The sequence below is a fragment of the Loxodonta africana genome, chromosome 26, assembly GCF_030014295.1.
Source record: "Loxodonta africana isolate mLoxAfr1 chromosome 26, mLoxAfr1.hap2, whole genome shotgun sequence".
NCBI classification, from domain to species: Eukaryota; Metazoa; Chordata; class Mammalia; order Proboscidea; family Elephantidae; genus Loxodonta; species Loxodonta africana.
The window spans coordinates 34,771,711-34,798,427 of record NC_087367.1 but is presented as its reverse complement, the minus strand read 5'-3'; the positions used below and the strand labels follow the sequence as shown (position 1 = coordinate 34,798,427).

The window sequence follows — 26,717 nt, the reverse complement described above, 5'->3', positions numbered from 1 at the left end:
CTAAGCAGTGACTTCGCCTTACACTCTCCCTGCCACCCGTGGAAACCACTAATAAGCTTTAGTTTCTATACATTTGCCTATTTCATATAAGTAGGATCATAGTATTTAACCTTCTGGGACTGACTTAATTCACTTATTTCAATGTTCTCAAGGTTCATCAATGTTGTAGCTTGTATCAGAACTTCATTTCTCTTTATGACTGAGTAAAATTCCATTATATGTGTGTGTGTATATGTATGGATGTATATATATATATATATTTAAACACATACACAGACATGCATGTGTATATACACAAAGCCACATTTTGTTTATCCATTCATCTGTTGGTGGACATTTAGGTTGTTTCCACCTTTTAGCTATTGTGAATACTGTTGCAGTGAAGATTATTGTACATGCATCTGTTTGAGCCACTGCTTTCAGTCCTTTTGGATATATACCTCGGCGTGAAATTGCTGGGTAATTTGGTAGTTTTATGTTTAACTTTTTGAGAAACCACCAAACTCTTTTCCACAGCGGCTGTACCATTTTGTATTCTCACCAGCAACAGTCGAGGGTTCCAGTTTTTGCACATCCTTTCCAACACATGTTATTTTCTAGTTGTGTGATCAGAGCCATTCTAGTAGGGATGAGGCGGTATGTCATTCTAGTTGCGGTGAGGGGGTTTTGATTTGTATCTATTTTTTTAATAATGCTAAGCATCTTTTCATTTGCTTTTTGTCCATTTTAATACCCTCTTTGATGAAATATATATTCAGGTTCTTTGCCAGTTTATTGATTGGGTTGCTTGTCTTTTTGTTGTTAAATTGTTGGCATTCTTTGTGTATTTTGAGTATTAAACTCTTATCAGATACGTGCTCTCAAAAAATTTTTTTCCAGTCCATAGGTTATCTTTTCACTTTATCAGGTCCTTTACTGAGCAAAAGTTTTTTATTTTTATGAGGTCACATTTTATCTATTTTGTCTTTTGCTGCTTGTGTTTTTGGTGTCATAACTATGAATTGTTAAAACACTAAGTCCCAAAGTGATACCCGTTTTTTGCTTTTTTTTAAATTAATATTTATTGTGATTTTGGAGCCCTGGTGGCACAGCGAGTAAGAGCTCGGCTGCTAACTCAAAGGTCAGCAGTTCGAATCTACTAGCCACTCCTTGAAAAACATATGAGGCAGTTCTGCTCTGTCCTATAGGGTTGCTATGAGTTGTAATTGATGTGACAGACAACAGGTTTTTTTTTTTTTTTAAATAGTGGTTTTGTGAAAGTTTACACAGCAAATTAGGTTCTCATCTAACAGTTTCTATACAATTGTTCAGTGACATTGGTTACATTTTCCACAGTGTGTCAACTTTCTCATTTTTTCTATTCTGGTCGTTCCATCTCCGGTAATCTAGTTTCGTTGCCTCCTTTTCTTTCCCGTCTTTGCTTTTGAGTAAATGTTGACCATTTGGTCTCATATAGGTGACTTTTTTTAAAGGAGAGGAGTACTCATGAATGAAACTGTTCATTTTATGAGCCAGTCTTTTATTTAGCTCAAAGATGACCTCATGGAATAGTTTTGGTTAAAGGTTTAAAAAGTATCTCAGGGCAGTAGTCTCAGGGAGTCCTCTAGTCTCAACTAGTCCAGTAAGAGTTTGAGTTCTGTTCTACATTTTGCTCTCATTCTATCAGTATCCATCTATTATATTCCTGATCAGAATGGTGAGTATATCTAGTTCTTCTGGTTTCAGAGTAGATGAGATCATGGTTCACATAGATTATTAGTCCTGTAGACTAGTTTTCTTCTCTGAGTCTTTGATTTCCTTCTTTCCCTTTTACTCCGGAGATGTAGAGACCAATAGTTGTATTGTAGATGGCCACCTGGAAGATTTTAAGACTGCAGACACTACTCACAGAGCTAAGATGTAAAACATAAGCTTTACATACTATATTATGCCACTTGACTGAGTTGTTCCATGACCCTGTGGTCCTAAGCCTTCAGACACTGTAAACGAATCCTGTGAAGGGTGGTTAAGTCTAAGAAGTATTCGTGCCCCTTGTGTGCTTTATTGTATGTATGAATATATATGGGTGCTTACATGTAGATACATGTACACCTATATATGCACACATATGCACACATATATGTATCTATATACTTGTATGCATACATACATACACATGTAACCGCATTCCTTTTCTTTAGTTGTTGCACGGTTGTATATGTCATGTCATTTACCAAAAGCATCCTTTTTTCTTTGCATACTTCTTAGTGACATCATATACTTTGGTCATGCTGTGCACACTTCACCCACATTTGGTGTTATATTTCCCATCACCAGAAATAAGAGGTATCTATTATCTAGAGAGAGATTCCCTCTGTCCCCTGATCCCTGGTAATCACCAGTGATCATTGGTTTCAATATGTATACTTATTCTTGTCTTTTTATAATAGTGCGACCATACAGCATTTGTCCTTTTGTGATTGACTTATTTCAGTCAGCATAATGTCCTCCAGGTTCATCCATATTATAAAGTATTGTGAGAGCTCATCATTATTCTTCATGGCTGCATAGTATTCCATTGTATGTATGTACCATATTTTGTTTATCCATTCATTCGTTGACAGGCACTAGGTTGTTGGTATCTTTTTGCTATTGTGAATACTACTGCAGTGAACATAGGTGTACATATATCATATATATCTGATTGTACCTTTAGTATTAGATCTCTAGGGTATATACCTAGAAGTGGGATTGCTGGATCATAAGGTAGTTCTATATATATATATATTTATTTATTTATTTATTTATTTTTTTGGTGGAAGCACCATACCATTTTCCATAGTGGTTGTACCATTTTATAATACCACCAGCAGTGGATAAGGGTTCCAGTCTCCCCACACCCTCATTAGCTTTTGTGTTTTAAGGTTTTTTGATAAGTGCAATTTTAGCAGAGGTGAGTTAGCATCTCATGGTAGTTTTTATTTACGTCTCCTTAATGACTAATGCCCCCAAATGTCAGTCAGTTTATCGTGCTTTGAGGGCTTGTGTGTTGCTGTGATGCTGGAAGCTATGCCACTGGTATTCAAATACTAGCAGGGTCACCCATGGCGGACAGGATTCAGCTGAGCTTCCTCAGACGACTAGGAAGAAGGACCTGGCGGCCTACTTCTGAAAAAAAGCAGCCAGTGAGTACCTTATGAATAGCAGTGGAACATTGTCTGATATAGTGCTGGAGGATGAGCCCTTGAGGTTGGAAGGCACTCAAGATGACTGGGGAAGAGCTGCCTCCTCAAAGTAGAGTCTATCTTAAAGACTTGAGTGAAGTCAAGCTTTCATATCTTCATTTGCTGATGTGGCACGACTGAAAATGATAAGAAACAGATGCAAACATACATTAAAATAGGAACATGGAATGTACGAAGTATGAATCTAGGAAAATTGGAAATCATCAGAAATGAAATGCATAAAGATCAATACCCTAGGCATTAGTGAGCTGACATGGACTGGTTTTGGCCATTTTGAATTAGACAGTCATATGGTCTGCTATACCAGGAATGACAAATTGAAGAGAAATGGTGTTGCATTCATCGTTAAAAAGAACATTTCAAGATCTATCCTGAAGTACAGTGCTGTCAGTGATAGGATAATACCCATACTTCTACAAGGAAAACCACTTAATAAGACAACTATTCAAACATACACACCAACCATCAATGTCAAAGATGAGGAGATAGAAGATCTTTACCAACTTCTGCAGTCTGAAATTGATCACACATGCAATCAAGATACATTGAAAATTACTGGCGATTGGAATGTGAAAGTTGGAAATGAAGAAGAAGGATTGGTAGTTGGAAAATACGGCCTTGGAGATAGAAACAACACTAGAGACTGCATGATAGAATTTTGCAAGACCAACGGCTTCATAAGGGCAGCTGTACACGTGGACCTCAATGGACAGAAAACACAGGAGTCAAATTGACTACACTTGTGGAAAGAGACAATGGAGAAGCTTGATATCATTTAGAACAAGGCCAGGGGATGACTGTGGAACAGACCATCACTTGCTCACATACAACTTTAAGTTGAATCTGAAGAAAATTCAGACAGTTATGCAAGAACTGAAATATGACCATGAGTATGTCTCACCTGAATTTGGAGACTATTTCAGAATAGATTTCAGACATTGAACACTAATGACCAAACCATTCGAGTTGTGGGATGACATCATAAAGCAAAAGATTAAAAGGACAGGAAAGAAAAGACCAAAATGGATTTCAGAAGAGACTCTGAAACTTGCTCTTAAACGTAGAGTAGCAAAAGCCAAAGAACGAAATGAAGTAAAAGAGCTGAACAGAAGATTTCAAAGGATGGCTCAAGAAGACATAGTGAAGTATTATAGTGAAATGTGCATAGACTTGGGGTTAGAAAACCAAAAGGAAGAAACACACTTGGCATTTCTCAAGCTGTAAGAACTGAAGAAAAAATTCAAGCCTTCAGTTGCATCTTTGAGGAATTCTATGGGCAAAATACTGGACGATGCAGGAAATACCAAAACAGATGGAAGGAATACACAGAATCACCTTACCAAAAAGAACTGGTCAGTGTTCAGCCATTTTAGGAGGTAGCATGTGATCAAGAACTGATGGTATTAAAGGAAGAAGTCCAAGCTGCACTGAAGGCATTGGCGAAAACAAAGACTTCAGGAATTGATGGAATACCAATTGAGATGTTTCAACAAAGGGATGCAACGCTGGAGATCCTAACTTGTCTGTGCCAAGAAATTTGGAAGGAAGCTTCCTGACCAACCAACTGCATATTTATGCCTATTCCAAAGAAAGGTGATCCAACAAAATGTGGAAATTATTGGACAATATCATTAATAACACATGCATGTAAAATTTTGCTGGATAGAATTCAAAACTGGTTGCAGCACTACATCGACAGAGAAATGCCAGAAATTAAAGTTGGATTCAGAAGAGGACCTGGAACGAGGGATATCATTGCTGACGTCAGGTGGATCCTGGCTCAAAGCCGAGAATATCAGAAAGATGTTTAACTGTGTATTATTAACTATGCAGAGGCATTTGACACTGTGGGTTATAGCAAATCATGGATACCATTGTGAAGAATGGGAATTCCAGAGCACGTAATTGTGCTCATGATTAACGTGTATATAGACCAAGAGGCAGTCATTTGACTAGAACAAGAGGATACGCTGTGGTTTAAGATCAGGAAAGGTGTGTGTCAGCGTTGTATCCTTTCACCGTATTCATTCAATCAGTATGCTGAGCAGATAATCTGAGAAGCTGAACTATGTGAACAAGAACGTGGCATCAGGACTGGTGGAAGACTTATTAACAACCTGCGAAATGCAGATTAACACAACCTTGCTGCCGCAAGTGACCAGGACTTGAAGTACAAATAAACGGAAAAGATTGACGTCAAGGATTTCATTTTACTTGGATCCACAGTCAGTGTCCGTGAAAGCAGCAGTCAGGAAATCAGACGACGTATTGCATTGGGCATATCTGCTGCAAAAGATCTCTTTAAAGTGTTCAAAAGCAAAAATGTCACTTTGAGGACTTAGGTGCGCCTGACACAAGCCACAATATTTTTAACTGCCTTATATGTATCTGAAAGCTGGGTAATGAATAAGGAAGACCAAAGAAGAATTGATGCCTTTGAATTATGGTGTTGGTGAAGAATATTAAATATACCATAAACTGCCAGAAGAATTAACAAGTTGGTCTTGGAAGAAGTACAGCTAGAATGCTCCTTGGAAGCATTGTCTTAAGTGCTTAGGACATGTTATCAGGAGGGATCAGTCCTTCTATAAGGACATCGCGCTTGGTAGGGTAGAGGGCCAGCGAAACAGAGGAAGTCCCTCGACGAGATGAATTGACCTTGGCAGCAACAGTGGGCTGAACATAGTAATGATTGTGAGGATGGCGCAGGACGTTAGTGTCTCATTCTGTTGTACATAGGGTCACTATGAGTTGGATCCAACTCGATGGCACCTAACAACAACAGGAAACATACATAACAGGAAACATACATACATGCATATATGTGTGGGTGTGTGTATACATACACCAACACTTATATATTTACACACACACGTACATACATACCTATACACCTTAGGTGACTGGGTGGTGCAGATGGTTAAGTGCTTGATTACTAGCCACAAGGTTGGTAGTTTGAACCTGCCTGCAGGTGCATTGGGAGACAGTCCTGGCAGTCTGTTTCCAGAAGGTCACACAGCCTTAAAAACCCTATGGATCAATTCTGTTCTGCCCACATGGGGTTGCCAGGAATCAGAATCAACTCAACGACAACTATAAACGTATATGTATGTGTATATATATGTGCATGTGTGTATATGAGTATATATATATGGAGCCCTGGTGGCTGAGTGGTTAAAAGCTCAGCTTCTAACCAAAAGGTCAGTAGTTCGAGTCGGAATTGACCTGATGGCAATGGGATCTATGTGTGTGTGTGTGTGTATGTGTACATATATATATGTATGTATGTATGCATACACAGATACACATATCGTCTTTTTTATCGGGAAATGTCTATTTTCCATTCATTTTTGAGGAAGAGTGCTGCGTAGACTTTTTGGGTAACAGTTTATTTCTGTACTTTGAAATATTCCGCTATCCTCTGGCCTCCATTGTTTCTGATGAGACGTCAGCTTTGAATTTTATTGTTTCCCTGCCTGTGATGAGTCAGTTTTCTCTTGCTACGTTAAAGGTTTTTTTCCCTTGCATTCGGCTTTCAGCAGTTTGACTGTAATATATGTAGGTGTGGATCTCTTTGCCATTATCCTGTTTGAGGTTCATTGAACTGACTGTAACAGAATGTTTTTCATTAAATTTGGAAATTTTTGTCTGTTGTTTCTTCAAATATGTTTTTTTATATCAGTTTCTCATTATTTTTCTGGAACTTCCATTACAAGTATGTTCCTGCAGTTAATATGCCTCCCATATCTCATTTCATTTTTCTTTAATCTTCTTTCTTTGTTGTTTAGATTCATTAATTTCTGGTCGTCTTTATTCATTTCACTGATTCCTTCTACTGCCATGTTAAATCTGCCTTTGAGCCTCTAATGAACATTTTATTTTAGTTACTTTTTTTTAATGCTTTGCTCTGCTTTATTTATTTATTATTGTACTTTAGATGAAAGTTAGAACAAACTAGCTTCTCGTTAAATAATTAATGTACATATTGTTTTGTGACATTGATTGCCAACTGCATGACATGTCAACAGTCCCCCCTTCTCAACCTTAGGTTCACTATTACCAGCTTTTCTGTCCTCTCCTTCCTTCTCGTTTGCTCCTGGGCTTGTGTTTCCATTTATTCTTGTTTTGTTTTATGGGCCTATCTAATCTTTGGCTGAAGGATGAACCTCGAGTGACTTCAGTACTGAGTTGTAAGGGTGTTCTCCGTACTCTCTGGGTCTCTCCAGTCTCTGTCAGATCAGTAAGTCTGGTTTTTTTTTTTGGTGAGGTAGAATTTTGTTCTGTATCTGTCTCCTGCCTTCTCTGGGACCCTCTGTTATGATCTGTGTCAGAGGAGTCAGTGGTAGTAGCCAGACACCATCTGGTTGTGCTGGACTCAGTCTGGTACAGGCTGTGGTAGTTGTAGTCCATTAGACCTTTGGACTAATCTTTCCCTTGTGTCTTCGGTTTTCTTCATTCTCGTTGCTCCAGGTGGGGTAAGACCATGGAGTATCTTAGGTGGCCGCTCGTAGGCTTTTATGCCAGTTGAGCTAGATGTCCCCTGAGATTGTGGTCCTCATAGCCCTCAGCCCAATAATTTGATCCCTCAGGGAATTTGGATGTGTTTGTGGAGCTTCCGTGACCTTGCCTTCGACAAGTTGTGCTGGGTTCCCCAGTATTGTGTATTGTCTTACCCTTTACCAAAGTTACCACTTATCTATTGCCTATTTAGTGTTTTTCCTTCCCACCCCTTCCTTCCCTCATAACCTTCAAAGATGGTTTCTAATTGTGTATAAATCTTTTCATGAGTTTTTATAGTAGTGGTCTCTTACAATATTTGTCCTTTTGTGATTGACTTATTTTGCTGTGCATAATGCCTTCCGTATTCACTCATGTTGTGGGATGCTTTGCAGGTTCATCATTTTTCTTTACTCTTGTGTAGTATTCCGTTATGTGTATGTTCCATAGTTTGTTTATCCATTCATCTCTTGATGGGTATCTAGGTTGTTTCCATCTTTTTGCTATTGTGAACAATTCTGCGGTGATCAGGGGTGCATACGTCTATTTGTGTGATGGCTGTTATTCCCCTAGGAAATATTCCTAGGAGTGGGATTGCTGGATCATATGGTATTTCTATTTCTAGCTTTTTAAAGAAGTAACATATTGTTTTCCAAAATGGTTTTACCATTTTGCATTTCCACCAGCAGTTCTTAAGAGTTCCAGTCCTCCCACAGCCTCTTCAACTGTTGATATTTTCTGTTTTTTGTAAATTCTGATTTGCTTTTTTTGATTTCAGTTTTTTTTTTTTTAAAGTATTGGTCACTCACCCTTTGCATGTCTTGTAACTTTTCACTTAATGCTGAGCATTTTAGAGAACATGCTATTCAAACTTTTGATTCTGCTCCCCTCCCCATGAGAGTTGTTATAGCTGTTTTGTTTTTTGATTGCTTAGAAACTCACCTTGTCTAAATCTGTGAAACCTGTCTCTTTTACAGTGTTCAGATGCTGTATCAGCCTAGGTTACTGTTTAGCCAAAGATTGATCAGAGGTTATGCCCAAATACCTTTAACCAGTGATGTTTCCACTCTTTGCTGATGGATCCTTTCGGGGGCTGGGGTGTGTATTCAAAGTTCAGGCTGTTCCAAGTGTTTCCTGGCTTTTATTTTCTTTTGTTTCTTCTCAGGTTTTTTCTACATATGCACCAAGGCTTAGTTGGCTAGGGATATGTTGATGGCTTGGCCCTCTTTGGTCTTTGCTGTTTATGTGCAGTCTCTTGTCAAACCTGAGATATGTGGAGAGTTTATCAAGCAACCTGTGCCTGTCTCACATCTTGAAACTGTGTGTTAAATTCCTGTTTGCTTGCTGATGAAACTGCCAATTGACTGACAGCTTCCAAATCAAGTGAGCTCCCTCTGACAATAGCAGTAAACCCCCTGGCTTTCATGGCTTGCCCCACTCTGGTTGAATGACAGTTTTGTCCAGCTTTATAGTTGCTTTTTGAGGGTTAAGAGGTTGTATGTTAACCAAAAGGTTTGCAGTTGGAATCCACCAGCCGTTCCATGAAGACCTTGTGGCGCAGTTGCCTATCCTACAGGGTTGTTAAGAATCGGAATCAAATTGACGGCAATGGGTTTGGTTTGATTTTGGAGTAGTTACTTTTTGGGGGAGACAATTTGTCATCGTAACTCTTATGCTGGAAGTGACTCTGCACATATTGTTGTTAGAATATACTTTTATTCATTGATTTTTTTTCATTGTTCATATATGTGCTAAATTCACTTTCAGTTTTTTCCCGATATAGATACGGAACTAGACGTTTGATCTTGTTTTTTGGTGACCATTTTAAAAAATTAAGAATCTTTGTTCAGTGTTGTTCTACTGGATTGTGCTGTGGATCCCATTAAAGCTAGTCTATCAGTTTCCTTACCTGTAAAATGGGAACAATAAAGTTCCTACTTCAAGGGTTTTTGTGATGATTAAATGAATTAAACACTTAAAATGGTGTTTAAAAAACATGAGAACCTAACCCACTGGCCATTGAATCAATTCTGACTCATAGCAACCCTACAGGACAGAGTAGAACTGCCCCGTAGAGTTTCCAGGGCTGCGATTTTTTTTTTTTTTACGTTGTACTTTATGTGAAGGAAACCCTGGTGGCGTAGTGGTTGAGAGCTATGCCTGCTAACCAAAATGTCGGCAGTTCAGATCTACCAGGTGCTCCTTGGAAACTCTATGGGGCAGTACTACTCTGTCATACAGGGCTGCTATGGGTCGGAATTGACTTGATGGCAACGAGTTTGGGTTTCGGTTGGGTTTCGGTGAAAGTTTACAGAGCATATTAGTTTCTCATTAAACAATGTACAGATTGTTTTGTGACATCAGTTGCCAACCCCGCTACATGTCAACGCTCTCCCCTTCTCAACCTTTGGTTCCCCATTTCTCATCGTCCAGCTTCCCTGTCCACTCTTGTCTTCTCATCCTTGCACCTGCCCTGGTGTGTCCCTTTAGTCTCGTATACACAGTCGAACTATGTGTATTATTGTTTGTTTTATAACTTATCTAATACTTGGCTGAAGGGTGAACCTCAGGAGTGACTTCAGTACAGAGTTAAAAGGGTGCCCGGAGCCCGTACTCTTGGGGTTTCTCCAGTTCTGTCAGACCAGTAAGTCAGTCTTTCTTATGTGAGTTAGAATTTTGTTCTACATTTTTCTCCAGCTCTGTCAGGGACCCTCTACTGTGATCCCTGTCAGAGCAGTTAGTGGTGGTAGCCAGGCACCATCTAGTTGTGCTGGGCTCAGTCTGGTGGAGGCTGTGGTAGTTGTGGCCCATTAGTCCTTTGGACTAATCTTTCCCTTGTGTCTATGGTTTTCTTCTTTCTGCTTTGCTCTAGGCGGGGTATGACTAATAGATGTATCTTAGATGGCTGCTCACAAGCTTTTAAGACCCCAGAAGCTACTCACTGAAGTAGAATGTAGAACATTTTCTTTATAAACTGTTATGCCAGTTGAGCTAGATGTCCCTTGAAACCATGACCCCACCCCTCAGCTCAGTGACTTGGTCCCTCAAGGAGTTTGGATGTGTCTATGAATCTTCTATGACTTGGCCTTGGTCAGCTTTTGCTGACTTCTCCATTATTGCGTACTGTCTTCCCCTTCACCAAAATCATCGCTTATTTGTTATTTGGTGAGTGTTTTTCCCTCCCCACTCCTCCTCTACCTTGTAACCATCAAAGATTATTTCTTTCTGTGCATAAAGCTTTTCATGAGTTTTATAATAACGGTTTCATACAGTATTGATCGTTTAACTTATATCACTCAGGATGTATCCCTCCATTTTCATCTGTGTGGTGAGATTTTTCACAGATTTATCATTGTTCTTTATCATTGTGTGGTATTCCACAGTTTTTTGATCCATTCATTTTTCGATGGGCACATAGGTTCTTTCTATTTTGTTACCGTTGTGAGTAATGCCACAGTGAATATGGGTGTGTATGTGCCTATTTGTGTGATAGCTTTTTATTCTCTAGGATATAGTCCCAGGAGTGGGATTGCTGGATATTATAGTATTTCTATTTCTAACTTTTTAAGGAAGTGGCGCATTGTTTTCCAAAATGATTTTACCATCAGCAGTGCATAAGAGTTCCAGTCTGCCTTCAGCCTCTTTAACATTTATGAGTTTCTTCTTTTTTTTTTTTTTTTTATTTGTGCCAGTAATGTTGGAGTGAGATGGTATCTCACTGTGGTTTAGATTTGCATTTCTCTAATGCCTAGTGATCGAGAGCATTTCCTCATGTGTTTGTTAGCCACTTGAATGTGTTCGTTGGCGGTGTGTCTGTTCATATCCTTTGCCCATCTTGTAATTGGATTATTTGTCTTTTTGTGGTAGAAATGTTCATTTTTTGTGTAGATTTTGCAGATTAGACCTTTCTCGGACTTATCATAGCCAAGAATTTTTCCCAGTCTGTAGGGTCTCTCTTTCCTTTTTTTGGTGAAGTCTTTTGATGAGTATAAATGTTCAGTTTTTAGGAGCTCCCAGTTACCTAGTTTATCTTCTGGTGTTTGTACATTTTCACTTATGGTTTGTATCCTATTCATGCCATGTATTAAAGCCCCTGGCATTGACCCAATGTTTTCCTTCCGTGGTCTTTATCGTTTTAGGTTTTTATTTAGGTCTTTGATCCATTTGGAATTAGTTTTTGTGTATGGTGTAAGGTATTGGTCCTGTTTCATTTTTTTTACAGATGGACATCAAGTTTTTCCAGCACCATTTGTTAAAAAGACTGTCTTTGCCTCATTTAATGGACTTTGGGACTTTGTCAAAAGTCTGACGTCTTAGGCTGGGTTCTCTAGAGAAGCAAAACCAGTAATGCCTATAAATGTATATATATATAGACTTCTATTAAGGAAAGAGCTAATGCGATTGTAGGGGTTGGAACGTCCCAAGTCCTTGGATCAAGATAGAGTCCTTTCCCAATACACGGAGCTGCAGGGGCTGGCGAACCTAAATAGGCAGGTCGGGGAGCAGGACTTCTGCTCCCACGCCGTGAAGATCGGGGAATCCCAAGATGGACAGGTAAGCTGCTAGCTCAAGTCCCAAGAACCAGAGGTCAAACAAGAGACAGCTGCTGGATCCAGAGCAAGTTAACAACTTTTGCAAGGTGAGCAGGAAGGAAGTAGGCAGCAGAAGGCGGAGAGATGAAGGCTGAGCGGGTGGTGAGCCTCCACAGGCCCCACCTCCCACTGATACCACTCCGCAGATTTCGTCATAGGGGTGATCACATCAGATTTCAACAGGGAAGTGATCACAACATTATACAGCTGCTAAAACACTGAGACTCATGGCCCAGCCAAGTTGGCACACAATCTTAACCGTTACATCTGGTGACCGCAGGTAGGTGGATTTACACCTGAGTTCTTGATTCTTTTCCATTGGTCAACGTGTCTCTCCTAGTACTAGAACCAGGCTGTTTTGACTGTCATTGTTGAGTTGTTTGTTCTGACGTCAGTTATTGCGAGTCTCCCTACTTTATTCTTTTTCTTTGATAGTGCTTATTTGAGGCCTCTTCCCTTTCCATGTAAAGCTCAGTTCAGTTTTCCGTCTCGTTTAAGAATGCTATTAGTATTTAGATTGGAATTGCATTGTATTTATAGATTGCTTTGGGTAGAATTGACATTTTCACAGTGTTGAGTCTGCCTATGCCTGAGCATGGTGTATTTTTCCATTTATGTAGGTCTTTTTTGGTTTCTTGAAGTAGTGTATGTAGTTTTCTTTGTATAGGTCTTTTAGTGGCTGCAACAATGAGCTCAAGCATAACGATTGTAAAGATGGTGCGGGACTGGGCAGTGTTTTGTTCTGTTGTGCATAGGGTCAGTATGAGTTGGAACCGACTCGACGGCACCTAACAAGAACAACATGTTATATATCCTGTTACTCTGCTGAATTAATGCCAGTAGTTTTTTTATGGAGTCTTTAGGGTTCTCTATGTATCAAATCGTATCATCTGCAAATAGGGATAGTTTTATTTCTTCTTTACAAACTTGGATGCTGTTTCTTTTTTTTTTTTTTTTTGCCTTATTGCTGTAGCTAGGGCTTCCAGCACAGTGTTAAATAGGAGTGGTGATAAAAGGCATCCTTATTATCTTGTTCCTGTTCTCAGGGAGAATACTTTCGGCTTCTCTCCATTGAGGATGATGTTGGCTGTTGGTTTTGTGTAAAACCTGTTGCTTTTGAGTCAATACTGACTCATAGTGTCCCTTAGGACAGAGTAGAACTGCCCCATAGAGTTTCCAAGGAGAGCCTGGTGGATTTGAACTGCTGATCTTTTGGTTAGCAGCTGTAGCACTTAGCCATTACACCACCAGGGTTTTGTACCACCAGGTTTTGTATAGATGCCGTTTATTATGTTGAGGAATTTCCTCTCATTCCTATTTTATTGAGAATTTTTGTCAGGAATGGGTGTTGCACTTTATCAAATGCCTTTTCTGCATCGATTCAGATGATCATGTGTTCTTTTGTTTTATTTACATGGTAGATTATGTTGATTGATTTTGTAATGTTGAACAATCCTTGCATACCTGGTATAAATCCCACTTGGATGTGATGTATTATTTTTTTTTTTTTGATATTGATCCTGAATTCTGTTGGCTAGAAATTTTTTGAGGCTTTTTGCATCTATCTTCATGAGAGATACTGGTTTGTAATATTCTTTTTTTGTGGTGTCTTTACCTGATTTTGTTAGCATTTTGGCTTCAGAGAATGAACTCAGAGTATCCCTTACTTTTCTATATTCTGAAATAGTTTAAGTAGTATCTGTGTGATCTCTCTTGTGAATGTTTGGTAGAATTCTTCAGTGAAGCCATCTGTGCTAGCACTTTCTTTGTTGTTGTTGGAAGTTATTTTATTACCTTTTCAATCTGTTTTCTTGTTATAGCTCTGTCGAGATTTTATACTTCATTTTGTGTTAGTTTAGGTAGTGTGTTTCTAGAAATTTGTCCATTTCCTCTAGGTTTTGAAATTTTTTGGAGTAGAGTTTTTATTTCAGTTAGGTTTGTTGTAATGTCCACCATTTCATTTCTCATTTGTGTTATTTGCTTTCTTGCCTATTTTTGTTTTGTCAGTTTGGTCAGTGGTTTGTCGATTCAAAGAAGCAACTTTTGGTTTTGTTGATTCTTTTCTATCGTTTTTCTATTCCTATTTCGTATATTTCTCCTGTGATTGTTATTATCCTTTCTTTTGGTGGCTGTGGGCTTCTTTTGGTGTACTTTTTCTGTTTGATTTGTAAAGCTAACATTTTCATTTTATCTCTTGCCCTTTTTTTGATGTGTGCATCTGTTGGTATAAATTGACCCCTGATCACTGCCTTTGCTGCATCCCAAAGGTTTTGCTGTGATATGTTTGCATTCTCATTTGATTCTAGGAATTTTTTGTTTCCATCTTTGATTTCTTCTATTTACTGGTGTTTTTTTTAGGAAGGTGTTATTGTATCTCCATGTTTTTTATTTTATTTTTTTTTCCTTGATCTCCTTGTTATCAATTTCTACTTTTATGGCATTGTGATCAGAGAAGATGCTTTGAATTATCTCAGTGTTTTGAATTTTGTTGAGGGTTGCTTTGTGGCCTAAGATGTGGTCTATTCTGGAGAAGGTTCTATGTGTGTTGGAAAAGAATATATACCTTGCTTCTGTTGGGTGGAGGGTTCTATATATGTGTGTGAGGTCAAGTTGGCTGATGTGGCCTTTATATCTTCTGTATGTTTGTCGAGTTTCTTTCTAGATGTTCTGACCTTTACCAAGAGTGGTGTGTTGAAATCTTTTACTGTTATTGTGGAGCTTTCTTTTTTTTTCAGTGCTGTTAGAGTTTGTTTTATACATTTTGAAGCCCTGTCATTGAGTGCGTAGATATTTATTATGGTTATATCATCATGGTGGATTGTCCCTTTAATCATTATGTAATGTTTTGCCTTTTCTCTTATGGTAGATAATGTCTTAAAGTCTATTTTATCTGAGATTAGTATTACTGCTCCTGTTCTTTTTTTGGTTGCAGTTTTTTTCCCCTTTTTTTGATTTTAAAAATATTTTTGTCTTCATTTCTAAAGTGTGTCTCTTGTAGAGAGCATATTAATGTGTCATTTTTTTTAAGTCCATTCTCTCTTTTTGGGTTCATTTAAGCCATCTGTGTTCTGTGTAATTATCAATAGGGTTGAGTTTATTGCTATCATTTTGTAGTGCTTTTTTTGTGGTTCTAATGTTTTCTTTGTTCCTCTTACTCTCCTGTGCTGAATTCCTTTTGATTGTGGATTTTGTTTTCGTAGATTTTTTTGTTTATGTTTTTATTTTGACAAGTAGTTTTTAAAAATTTCTTTGTGGTTACGCTGAAATTTACCTCTATGTTTCTAAGTTTGAACCGGTCTTTTATGTACTTGATATCACCTTGACTTCCTCTCCATTTAAAAGTTGTACACCTACACTCTTTATTCCCCCTTTTATTAGTCTGATGTTGTTGTTTACAAATTGATGTCTCTGGTTTTCTGTTGTAGGTCTTTTAGTTTTGTTTTATCCTTGAGAGGTCATTACCAAATTGCTGTCTGGCTGATGCTGTTGTGTGTCCTAAATTCAGGTTATTGTCTAATGTTTTTGGTTCTCTAACTGAAGGACTCCATTGAATAATTCTTGTAAGTTTTCTTTGATTTTTCCATATTTCCTTAATTTCCGTTTATCCTGAAATGTAATTTCACCACGGTATTTGAGTGAGAGTTTGGCAATTTTTTTCTTTCGAGGTTTTTGTTTATTTCATCCCATTATCTTCTTGCCTGCATGGTTCCTGTTGAGTAGTCAGAAGTTAGTTTTATTTTTTTCCCTTTTTTATGTGACTTTTCGTTTTTTCTTGAGCTGATCACAGGATTTTTTATCTTTTGGTGAATGTGATTATGATATGTTTTGTTGATTATCTTTTAGGGTCTATCTTATATGGGGTTTGTTGAACTTCTTGGATGGTCTGTCAGCAAATCTTCAATGATCCTCTCTGTTTTTTCCAGCTTCTTATTTGTAGAACCCCAGTCACATGCAAATTTTTGTTCTTGATTATATCCCACATAGTTTTTAGGTTTTCTTCATTATTTTCTCAGATTTTTTCTCAAACAAAGTGATATGCAAGGATTTTTCTTCAATTTCACTTATTCTGTCTTCCATTGTTTCTAATTTATACCTAAAACTTTCTATTGCACTATCCATCTCTGAAATCTTGTTGCTTATCTTTTGGGTTTCTAATTGATGTTTTTGTATGATTTCTAATTGTGTATTTATTTTCACATTTTTTCTTGTATTGTTTTCCTGGATTCGTACTTTGCTTTGTCTGTGTGTTCCCTGATTTTGTCTGTATTCTTCATGATTCTACTTTTTTCTAAGTTTTGTGTTTTCCTTGATCTCTTTACTAATCTCTTAAAGAGCCTCAAATATGAGACTTTTGAATTCCGTATCAGGTACTTCTTGTGCTTTTTTTTTTTCTACTGGAAGGTCATCTAGTGTTTTATTTTTGTTGCTTACTGGAGACATCCTGTACTGTTTTTTTTTTTTGGTATGTTTTGATATTGTCTCCCACCTCCAATACATTCAAGAATTTTTTTCTTCATTTATTGATTGTAGGCTTGTTTGTTTCATACTGCTTTTTTGTTTTATGTGGTTATATCTTGGTGGGTAGGCTCAGTGTGTTTTTTTGCTTGCTCATCTGTGGGCACAATAGTTCTTACCACTTTTTCCAGATGGACAGGATTGTTGTTCAGCTGTGGTGTAGTTGCACAGACCCAGTGTGGGGTTGGGGGGGGGGGTCATGTGGATGGGTTATTTATGGCATGAACTGGGACTGGTGGGGTGGATCTGGTGGGGGTGTTGGAGGACAGGGTTTGAGGGTTCAGAGGTCTCTGTCAGTCCTGCTCAGGCATGTGGCACAAGGTCAGGGGCAGCATGGGGTTAGGTCCAGGCACCTGTGCTGGTCCTGCATGGGGACTCGGTGCTCAGCAGTGCATGTCCAGGGAGTGACACGGGGCGTAGCTTAGGAGTCAGCGCTGGCGTTGTTTGGGGGTGCCGTTCTCTGTGGGGTGGGGGGTGGGCCGTCCGTGGTGTGGAATTCGTGGGTCCGTGCTAGTGTTCCTCTGGGGTGCAGCCTTCTGCCATAGGGTGGGGTATGGGGGTATGTGCTGGTGCCACTCGGGCACAGCTTTCTTCCAGGCGGGGCCAGGGGGTTGCTGGGGTGGGTCCCGCAGGTCCAGAGGTCTGCTCAAGTGCCACTAAGGGACATGGCACTTGGTGCAGAGAGGCTGTCAAGAAAGGATGTGATGTGCAGAGCTAAGTGGTAGAGAGAAAGAAGAGAGAGTAACAGAAGCAAAATGAAGAAAAAAAGTATAAAATAAATGGTGGTGCTGTGGGAGTCCATGGGTGGGGGCAGGGTAGACTCAGGGAGGCAGTGTGCCAGTGGCACTCTAATTGAGCGGTGTGGCACGGCCTGTTGAGAGTGGGTGGGGGTGGTGCATGTGTCTAGGTGGCCAGAAGAAAGGGTAAGAGAGATACAGCAAAAAAACCCAAAACAAAACAAAAGTGGGGCCCAGGGAAGTAGCTGTTGGAGGTGGAGTGGGACCAGGGTAGCTGATATATTTCTAGCTGGGTGGTACAGCATTGCTCGTCAGGAAGGGCTTAGACAGCGCAGGGCCTGGGTGGGAGGGAGAAAGAAAAGGGAGAAAGAGAAAGATTAAAAAAAAAAAAAAATGATGCTGAATCAGCTGGCAGTTAGGGGCAGGGCCGACCCAGTGAGGTTGTGTTCTGGTGGCTTTGTAGCTGAGTGGTGTGACACGGCCTGTCAAGAAGAGGTGGAGTTGATGCACCAGGCTAGATGGGTGGGAGAAGGGAAAGGAAGAAAGGGAGAGAGAGAGAAGAAGTGGAAAAAATCCCCCAAAATATGGTGCTGTAGGGGCATGGTGGACCCAGTGCAGCACTAAACTGGTGTGTCTCGGGCTGAGCAACAGTGGCCTGTTGGAAAGTGGCAGAGGTAGCATACGGGGGATGGGAAAGCATGTATCTCTGGCTGCTGGGTGCTCTGTCTCCTCTTGGGAGCTCCATGAAGTTGTCTTCTTGTACCCCCTGTCTGGATCATTGGTGGCTGTGCTCAAAGATTGAGAATCTGTGCCACATTAGCTGGCTGGGGACCTCCATTCTGTAGCTCCATTCTCTCTTCTCTGTCAGTTTGTTCTTCCATTTGGTGCTTAATCAGTTCTTTATTCCTTCATTTGATGTTGAGGGTTCCAGGATTGACATATGTATCTGTTTTTCTTAGTTTTTTGGCTCTTTGCTGTAGAGAAATGGCATGGGATGCTTCTGTCTATAGCACCATGTTGGCTCTGCTCCCAAGGCTTTTATCTTTATGGAAGCAGACTGCCACATCTTTCTCACCTAGAGTAGCTGGTAGTTTGGAACCACTGACCTTTTGGTTAGCAGCTGAGAACACTTAACCATTGCGCCACCGGGGCTCCTTAAAATAGTGTTTAGTGTACAGTATGTACTTGTTAAATACCTCTTTGCAGGGATGTTATGTATTTGTCATTTTCTTCATTTAAAATGATTTTCAGTTTGCAATTCTTTGACAGTTAAATTTCTATAAATTCTTGGGGGTAGATCACTTGGTAATCCTCTTTAATTGCCTACCTTCTTTTTCTGCCTATTGCATATTATTAAACTAAATTAAGTTTCTTAACTAAGTAGTATGCACTTGAATGTTTATCCATTTTTACAGTATCTGTGTTGATGGAATTTTACTACACCATAGGTGGTGAGCTTCATTTTCTCCAAATTGGAGGAACCTGTGATGATATTGATGAAGCTGATATACTAGTGGATGGATCTCTTTCTAAAGGAATAGAACCCTCTTCAGAAGGTTCCAAACCATTATCAAATCCTTCAAGTCCTGGTATTTCAGGTACAATATAAAATTTAAATTATTTTTTAAATGTAAATTTTGTGATGTTAAACGTTTCTGAAATCTTATATGATAGTAAACATTTATATTTTTGTGATTAACTCTTGATTACTTTGAGGGAGTTTATTTCATGTTGACATTTTTTTACCAGACTTATTTTTGTATACCATTTATCAGCATTTTTCCAGTAGTTGGAAAATAGTGTAAATGTTAAAATGAAAAAAGTCCTCAGCTTGTGTTAGGCTGGTTAGTATGGATGAATCACTGAAGAGATAAAAACATTATTTATGTCCTTAAGTAGCATTTGATTTAGTTAGAAAGGGAAAAAACATGAGAGATGAGTTCATTAAGTAAGTGTAAAATTAGTGGAATGGCTAATATTACTACTGAAATGCAAAACCTGAAAAAAATATTCTCTAGCTGGAGTGGTATATTCAGACCCTCATTGCCTCATCTTGGACCTCCAAATAGTTTTGTTTTAGTTTGTTTTGCCTTTTCTCCCACCTAAGTTCCACAGTGCCCTCTAGCACTATTGTTCAAAAGAAATAATAATGATAGCATGTTATTCCCTGCTTAAAAATCTTTACTTACTTTGTGGACTTTTATGAAATGAACCTAGCCTTGTTTTCAATCTCTAGCTACTATAAAATTTTCATGTTTTTTTCAGTATGCAATTCAGTTTCATGCCCTTTACATTTTATACTAATCTAGAAAGCTATGTTCCACCCCCCTCACACACACTTTATGCATCTTGTTAGGCCTTTTATCCTTCCATAGAGCAGCTATGTTTTACTCTTAGCACTTACTGCATTTTATCACCAGGAGCTAACATTTATAGGAAGATTAAAAGATCTTTAATGAAAAGCATATTAAAACTCAAAACATACTCTATGTATAAGTAATTCATGGAGTTGGTATTTGATCTTCATGTATACTTATATTTGAGCATTTGATCAACCTTTCTTGCAGCAAAGGCAAACTTTTAGTGATTACTAGTATATGCTACACGGAAACCCTGGTGGCGTAGTGGTTAAGTGCTATGGCTGCTAACCAAGAGGTCGGCAGTTCAAATCCACCAGGCGCTCCTTGGAAACTCTATAGGGCAGTTCTACTCTGTCCTATAGGGTTGCTATGAGTCGGAATCAACTCGATGGCAGTGGGTTTGGTTTGGTTTTTTTTTTAGTATATGCTAGGAAACCCTGGTGGCATAGTGGTTAAGAGCTACGGCTGCTAACTTAAAGGTAGGCAATTCAAATCCACCAGGTGCTCCTTGGAAACCTTATGGGGCAGTTCTTTTCTGACCTATAGGGTTGCTATGAGTTGGAATCGACTCGATGGCAGTGGGTTTGGTTTTCGGTTTTTTAGTGTATGTTAATATTAGTGGTTTTTTAATTTTTTTTAAAGAATTACCAGTATAATATTTGGTAATCATCGTTACCGCATATATTGGGGTTTCTTAACCTCAGCACTATTGGCTTTCTGGATTGGATAATTCTTTCTTGTTGTGGAAGGCTGGGGTGGGCACCCCATGCATTGTAGGATGTTTAGCAGCATCTCTCTGGTCTCTACCCACTAGATGCTAGTAGAGCACACGACAGCTTCACTCCCACTCCTTGTGACAATCAAATATTTTCAAATATCCCCTTGGGGGGAGGCAAAATTCACCCCACCACTCCCTCACACCCCTTGAGAACCACTGCCTTATACTAGCAGTTCATACATTCCTTCAGTTATTTCTCTTACTACAGTTAACCAAAACTTCATTGTCTTCATTAAATATATAACTTGGCTTTAAAAGGTAACATACTGTGTGTTTTCATATTTTATAGGTTTCTGATAGAATGGAGAAGAATTTTCATGGAAAGTCCATAAAAATACCTTAGAACAGAGGAAAGATGAATTAGGTTATAAAGGAGTAAATTTTGTTCAAAGAAAGGACATTGGCTCATGCTGTTAATGTTTATTAAAACAATATTTAATATTGTTTTAATAAGATTTAAATTATCTTTGAGAAAAAGATGAATTTATATTAACAAGGACTAATGTGATTTGAAATAAGCTTGTAATTTTAAAGAATTTTTTGTCCTGTTCTTATGAAGTCACAGGTGCTTTTTGCCTAAGTCCAGTTTATTGGTTTTCCAGATACTTGGTGAGTGTTGTAATTGAATAGACCAAAAATGTGAATTAAAACTTTTTTTTTTTTTTTTTTTTGGGGTAAATGATCTTTTCAAATACCACATTCAATAATGTAAAGGAGTTGACCTATTGGTGGACCAGCCATTCACCCTTGAAATCTTGACGTCTTTAGTGGAGCTAACTCGCTTTGAGACTCTGACTCCACGATTTTCAGCTACTGTTCCTCCATGCTGGGTAGAAGTTCAACAAGAACAGCAGCAAAGGAGACACCCTCAACATTTACATCAACAACACCATGGAGATGCCGCTCAACATACTAGAACTTGGAAACTACAGACTGACAGGTAAAATGTTCCTCTAAAGTATTTAATTCCCTATTAAATATTTGTTAGAGGAAATAGTTCTTAAGTATTTTACTATTGCTTAACTTTTGCATATTGATGACTTATTTCTTATTTCTATTTGTCACATTGACTTTAGAAATTGCTATGTTGTTATTCTTAAATTGTAGGATAAAATAGAGTAATCCACCATTACAATGAGTTTGGCCATTCATTTCACAAATTAACAAATATTTAAATGCTTGTTTGTGCACTCTTATAGGCACAAGCAATGTGGCTCTCATGTAATTTATATTCTAGTGAGGACAGACAGACCATAAAGAAATATGTAGTATGTCATTTCGTTATAATTGCTATGAAGAATGTTAAAATACTGTATGTGGATAGAGTAGTGGTTGGGTGTGTGCGTGTATGTGTGTGTGTGAGACAGAGTGAAAAAGACAATTGAGATGTATATGGTATTTTTTACACAAGGGAACAGAGGCAGAACCCAATGGAAACAGTAATTCAGGCACAATAGCAAATAAAAAGATTCCGAGGAGTATGTTTTATGAGTTCTAAAAAGAGCAAGATAGACCAGTGATGGCTTGCAGCAAATGTAGGAGAGACCAGCAAGAAGTGAGGTTAGAAAGGTAGCTGGAAGCCAGATCATGAATGAACTTATAGGCTGTAGTAAGACTTCTACCTTGAGTGAGATGAGAAGGTGTTAGAAGATTTTGAATATAGGGGTGATGTGATATGATTTATATTTTCGAAGGATTAATCTGATTGTACTGGTGAGAATAGATTATGGATGGTTGTGCAGGGACAGTTATAGAAACAAGGATTCCCGTTTGGATGCTATTGCAGTAATCCAGGTGAAAAGGTAGCTTCATGGAGGTAGTGAAAAGAGTGGTTGGACTCTGGATATAATTTAGAGGTAAGGGGAACAGGATTTGCTTACTTATTGAGCTTCTGGTGTGAGACAGAAAGTCAAGGATGACTCTTAACGATTTGGCTGGAGCTAATTGAAAAGTGGAGTTTCTGTTTACTGAGATTGGGAATGAGTAAACAAGTAGTTTGATTTTATTCATGGTAAGTTTGCGATACCTGGTAGGCATTTGAATATTAGTCTGATATTTAGTGGAAGAGTATGGCTTAGAGATTTTAATTTTTCAGCATATTTAGAGTATTTATGAGGAACAAGAATTTATTATAATGTACAGTTCTCAAGACAGGCGTAGATTGCTAAGTAGGATCATTCATTGCCCTAGGTTTAACCTCTCTAGTGAGTGCTGCTTATCTTCTCTCTTCATCCCGTTGAGAAACATTATATTTTGTCTAAGACTGCAAATCAAAATATATGAAAGGCGATATGAATGATAATGTGACTGTCATCAAAGATTTTTGCCTTATTTAGCGTTTCCCCCTTAATTGCAGCAACAGCTGGGATGAACATGTATTTGAATTAGTTCTACCTAAAGCTTGTATGGTTGGACACGTGGACTTCAAATTCGCTTTGAACTCAAATATCACCAATATTCCACAGATACAAGTGACACTTCTGAAAAATAAAGCTCCAGGCTTAGGGAAAGTCAGTGGTAAGAATGGATCAAAACTTATATTTGAATATTTTATCTTGTAGTTGATTTCCTTGAAAAAGTGTTTGCAACTTGGCTGTCTAGCTTTGACATCTATCCCCACATCCCAATCTATTTGCCTGCCCCACTTTTTTTTTTTTTTTTTTTTTAACAAAAGCCAATCCAGAGACCATTTCAGGACTCTTCAGTAACTCAAAAATTTTCAGAATTGCGTAAGCGTGAATAACTTAATCATGCATTTTGGGAAGTGGGATTAGTTCTTTGGTGAATTAGTTTTGCTTTTAGCATTACTAGTCTTACGCATTTCTTTTTATAAGAGGAGACTTCATTGTGAAAAGAACTTTGTTAGGGAAGCTACACATTCTTTTAAGGTTATTAACGAAGCCCAGTAAATATACTCATAAAGCCAGTAATATACCCATATATTTATCTTCCTTAAAAATTCATAATTTGATATACTGAGTTGTTACAACAGGCTGCGCACATTAAGTGTATTAGGAACTAGGCATTTTCAGTGTTTTCTCCCTAAGAGTTCAGTTAAGAAGACTGGGGATAATTTCAGAGCAAAATGCCATCTTAATCTTGAACACTAGAGGTACAAACACTGAAACCTGAAAAATTTCCATAGTCAAAAATTATATATGTATATGTTGTATTATATGTATATTTGTGCGTGTATGTGTTTTCTTTTGAATCATAACAGATTGTGATTTGAATCTAGGACTTAGGCATTGGTATTTTTAAAAGCTCTGTAGGTGCTTGTACTGTGCAGCCTAGGGTAAAAACTTTAGTGTGGTTGTGTGTGCTGAATAAATAAAATTATTTATTCAGGTAAGTATTTTCCTCCCATTAAAAGAGAGAGGAGAGTATATGAAACAATTAATTGAACCTAAGTTTCTTCTTCCCCTGAGAAAAATCATAGTAGTTCCCAGTTTAAAGAACATTCTAGATTTTTAGGCACATAAATCATTGATATTAAACAAAATTAAGTTTACTAATATTTTTATCCTCTAGAAACAGCAGTAGATAGGCAGATCACCTTTCCTTTGTCTCCAGCTCTTAACATTGAAGTGGAACAAAATGGGAAACCGTCCCTGGTTGATTTGAATGAAGAAGTTCAGCACATGGATGTAGAGGAATCACAGTGTGAGTTAAATTATAGAGCTGTTGTCCCTGACAGTAAAAGGAGTAGTAATCTGAATGAATCATGTGGGGCAGAGATTTCATTATGGCTTGTAAAAACTTGGTTTTAAGAACACAATTAAAAAATAACCTATAATTTTGCTTTGGCAATATGCTCTAACTTTCTGTTTATCTTTGTGAACACAGCTGCACTAATTTTCACGTTACTATTAAATATCTTGGGATTTGAAATCACGTCGTGGTTTTGTAATGTTAATGAAAATCATGGTGAGATATAAAATAATATGGTACTGGAAAGCAACATACTATTGATAATAGTATATCAGATAACTAATTATAGTTTATTAGCATGACAGTGAATTCTTACTTGAACCCATTGTAAAGTATGGTATTTTATGTGGTGGTCTTACATATAAATGGAATGGATATTTGACTATTAAATATGACATTTTAAATTACAGCCTAAGTTAAAAGAAAAATGTGTGTTTTTCTCTTTAGGTCTTAGATTATGTCCATTTTTAGAAGATCATAAAGAAGATATTCTCTGTGGGCCAGTATGGCTTGCTAGTGGCCTTGATCTATCAGGACATGCTGGGATGTTGACATTAACAAGCCCCAAACTTGTTAAAGGTAAAGTAGTATGTTTTACAAAAACAGTATGAATGACGCCACACACACACCACGTCACACCTGTTGCCGTCGAATTGATCCCAACTCATAGCAATCCTACAGGGCAGAGAAGAACTGCCCTGTAGGGGTTTCCAGGGAGCGGCTGGTAGATTTCAACTGCTGACTTTTGGTTAGTAGCCCAGCTCTTTACTACCGTGTCACCTGGACTCCAGTAATATCATAGTTGTAAAAAAAAAAAAAAGATTTTCCAAAACTTAACTCAAGAATATAAGATACTGTTTTGTTTGGGACTTTAATTAGAAATACTACCAGTTTTCTGGTAGCTGAGGTCATTTTCTTTCATAAGTGACTGTATGGTTATGTGATACTTCTGAGACTACTCTTTGCCATGGAAGTCTTAGTACTTTTTTTTTTTTTTTTTAATTGTGCTTTAGATGAACAATTATATCTCAAGTTAATTTCTCTTTCAAAAATTTATACATACATTGTTTTGTGACATTAGTTGCAATCCCCCAAGGTGACAGCACACTCCCTTTCCACTCTGGGTTCCTTGTGTCCATTTGACTAGTTCCTGTCCCTTCCTGCCTTCTCATCCAGCTTTTGGACAGGAGCTACCTATTTGGTCTCGTATATCTGATTGAACTAAGAAGTACATCCCTCGCATGTATTATTTTTTGTTTTACAGTCCTGTCTAATCTTTGTCTGAAGAGTGGGCTTTGAGAATGGTTTCAGTTCTGGGTTAACAGTGTGTCTGGGGGCCATAGTTTCAGGGGGGTTCTTAGTACTTCTTGAAAAAACAAAGAAAATGAATACAGGTTAAGTTAGTGTGATATACGGAGCTGTTGCGAGTAATCAGACACTTCTGTTATTTTCACCTTTCCTGTGTCCTGTGTATGTCTTCAGAGTGTTTGTTGTATCTGATAATAGTATCTTGTGTTAAAAGAAGATTTTTATAGAAGAGTTTTGATAGTACCAGATTTAGTGATTTGAGTGTCTTAAATAAGGGCTAATTATAATTTATGTATGCTTAAAGATAATTAGCAATTACATGGATAATAAATAGAAATGGTAGCAGTAGTACTTTATTTCAGCTTCTGTATTCCAGGGGTAAATTAAAAAAAGCCAAGAAACAAAAAACTATCTCAGTTGTTAAAGAAAATTTGAGGGTGGTATGAGGTGTAGAGATCCTTCCCCAAATATCTGACCACCTGAATAAGAACTATTTTGGTTGTGAACATTCCCTTCATAATGTTTGTCCACATCAACACATTTACATTTAATTGCAGATACGGTACATATACAACTTCCATTGTACTTTCTTGACTACATCTCCTTCATTTACTGAGTTTTTCATACCCTTTGATATGTTAGGCTATATGGTGGGATAGAGGGTGAGCAAAACTAATAAGATCTCTTCTCTCCTTTTGCTTACAATGTTATTTATTTTTGTTCAACGAGCATGTGAAACTTAAATTTTTATATGAAAGTTAAAATGTTAGCTTTGACAAAGAGGAAGATGGAAATATATGATATTTATCTAGAAAGATGCAGTTAAGTAAAATATTAGTTTTCCTGTATTAAGATATATTTCTCATCAGATTCCCAAGAAGTCATCTTTGAAAGTGGGGAAAATAATTGCTACATTTTTATAAAAGAATAAAACAGTGAGACTGGTCAAAAATTTAGATAAAGAAGATTGAGAATGGAGTCTCTTTTGTCAGATA

At 37.9% G+C, this 26,717-nt stretch overlaps 1 protein-coding gene across 15 annotated transcripts in view; it reads left to right on the top strand.

Annotated features, from left to right (window-relative positions):
* Positions 1–26,717, top strand: part of BIRC6 (baculoviral IAP repeat containing 6) — a 582,018-nt gene that overhangs the window by 267,445 nt on the left and 287,856 nt on the right. For 11 of the 15 annotated variants that reach the window (XR_002787222.2, XM_064277234.1, XM_023555259.2 and 8 more), the window contains 5 exons: positions 19,014–19,163; positions 21,418–21,643; positions 23,060–23,220; positions 24,235–24,366; positions 24,862–24,993. Coding sequence is in view for 14 of the 15 variants with exons in the window: in XM_064277234.1 (XP_064133304.1) it covers positions 19,014–19,163; positions 21,418–21,643; positions 23,060–23,220; positions 24,235–24,366; positions 24,862–24,993 (801 nt within the window). In the remaining variant the exon portion in view is untranslated. The remainder of the gene's footprint in view (positions 1–19,013; positions 19,164–21,417; positions 21,644–23,059; positions 23,221–24,234; positions 24,367–24,861; positions 24,994–26,717) is intronic. The other 4 variants (XM_003416066.4, XM_010595851.3, XM_010595849.3 and 1 more) reach the window with 2 other exon arrangements.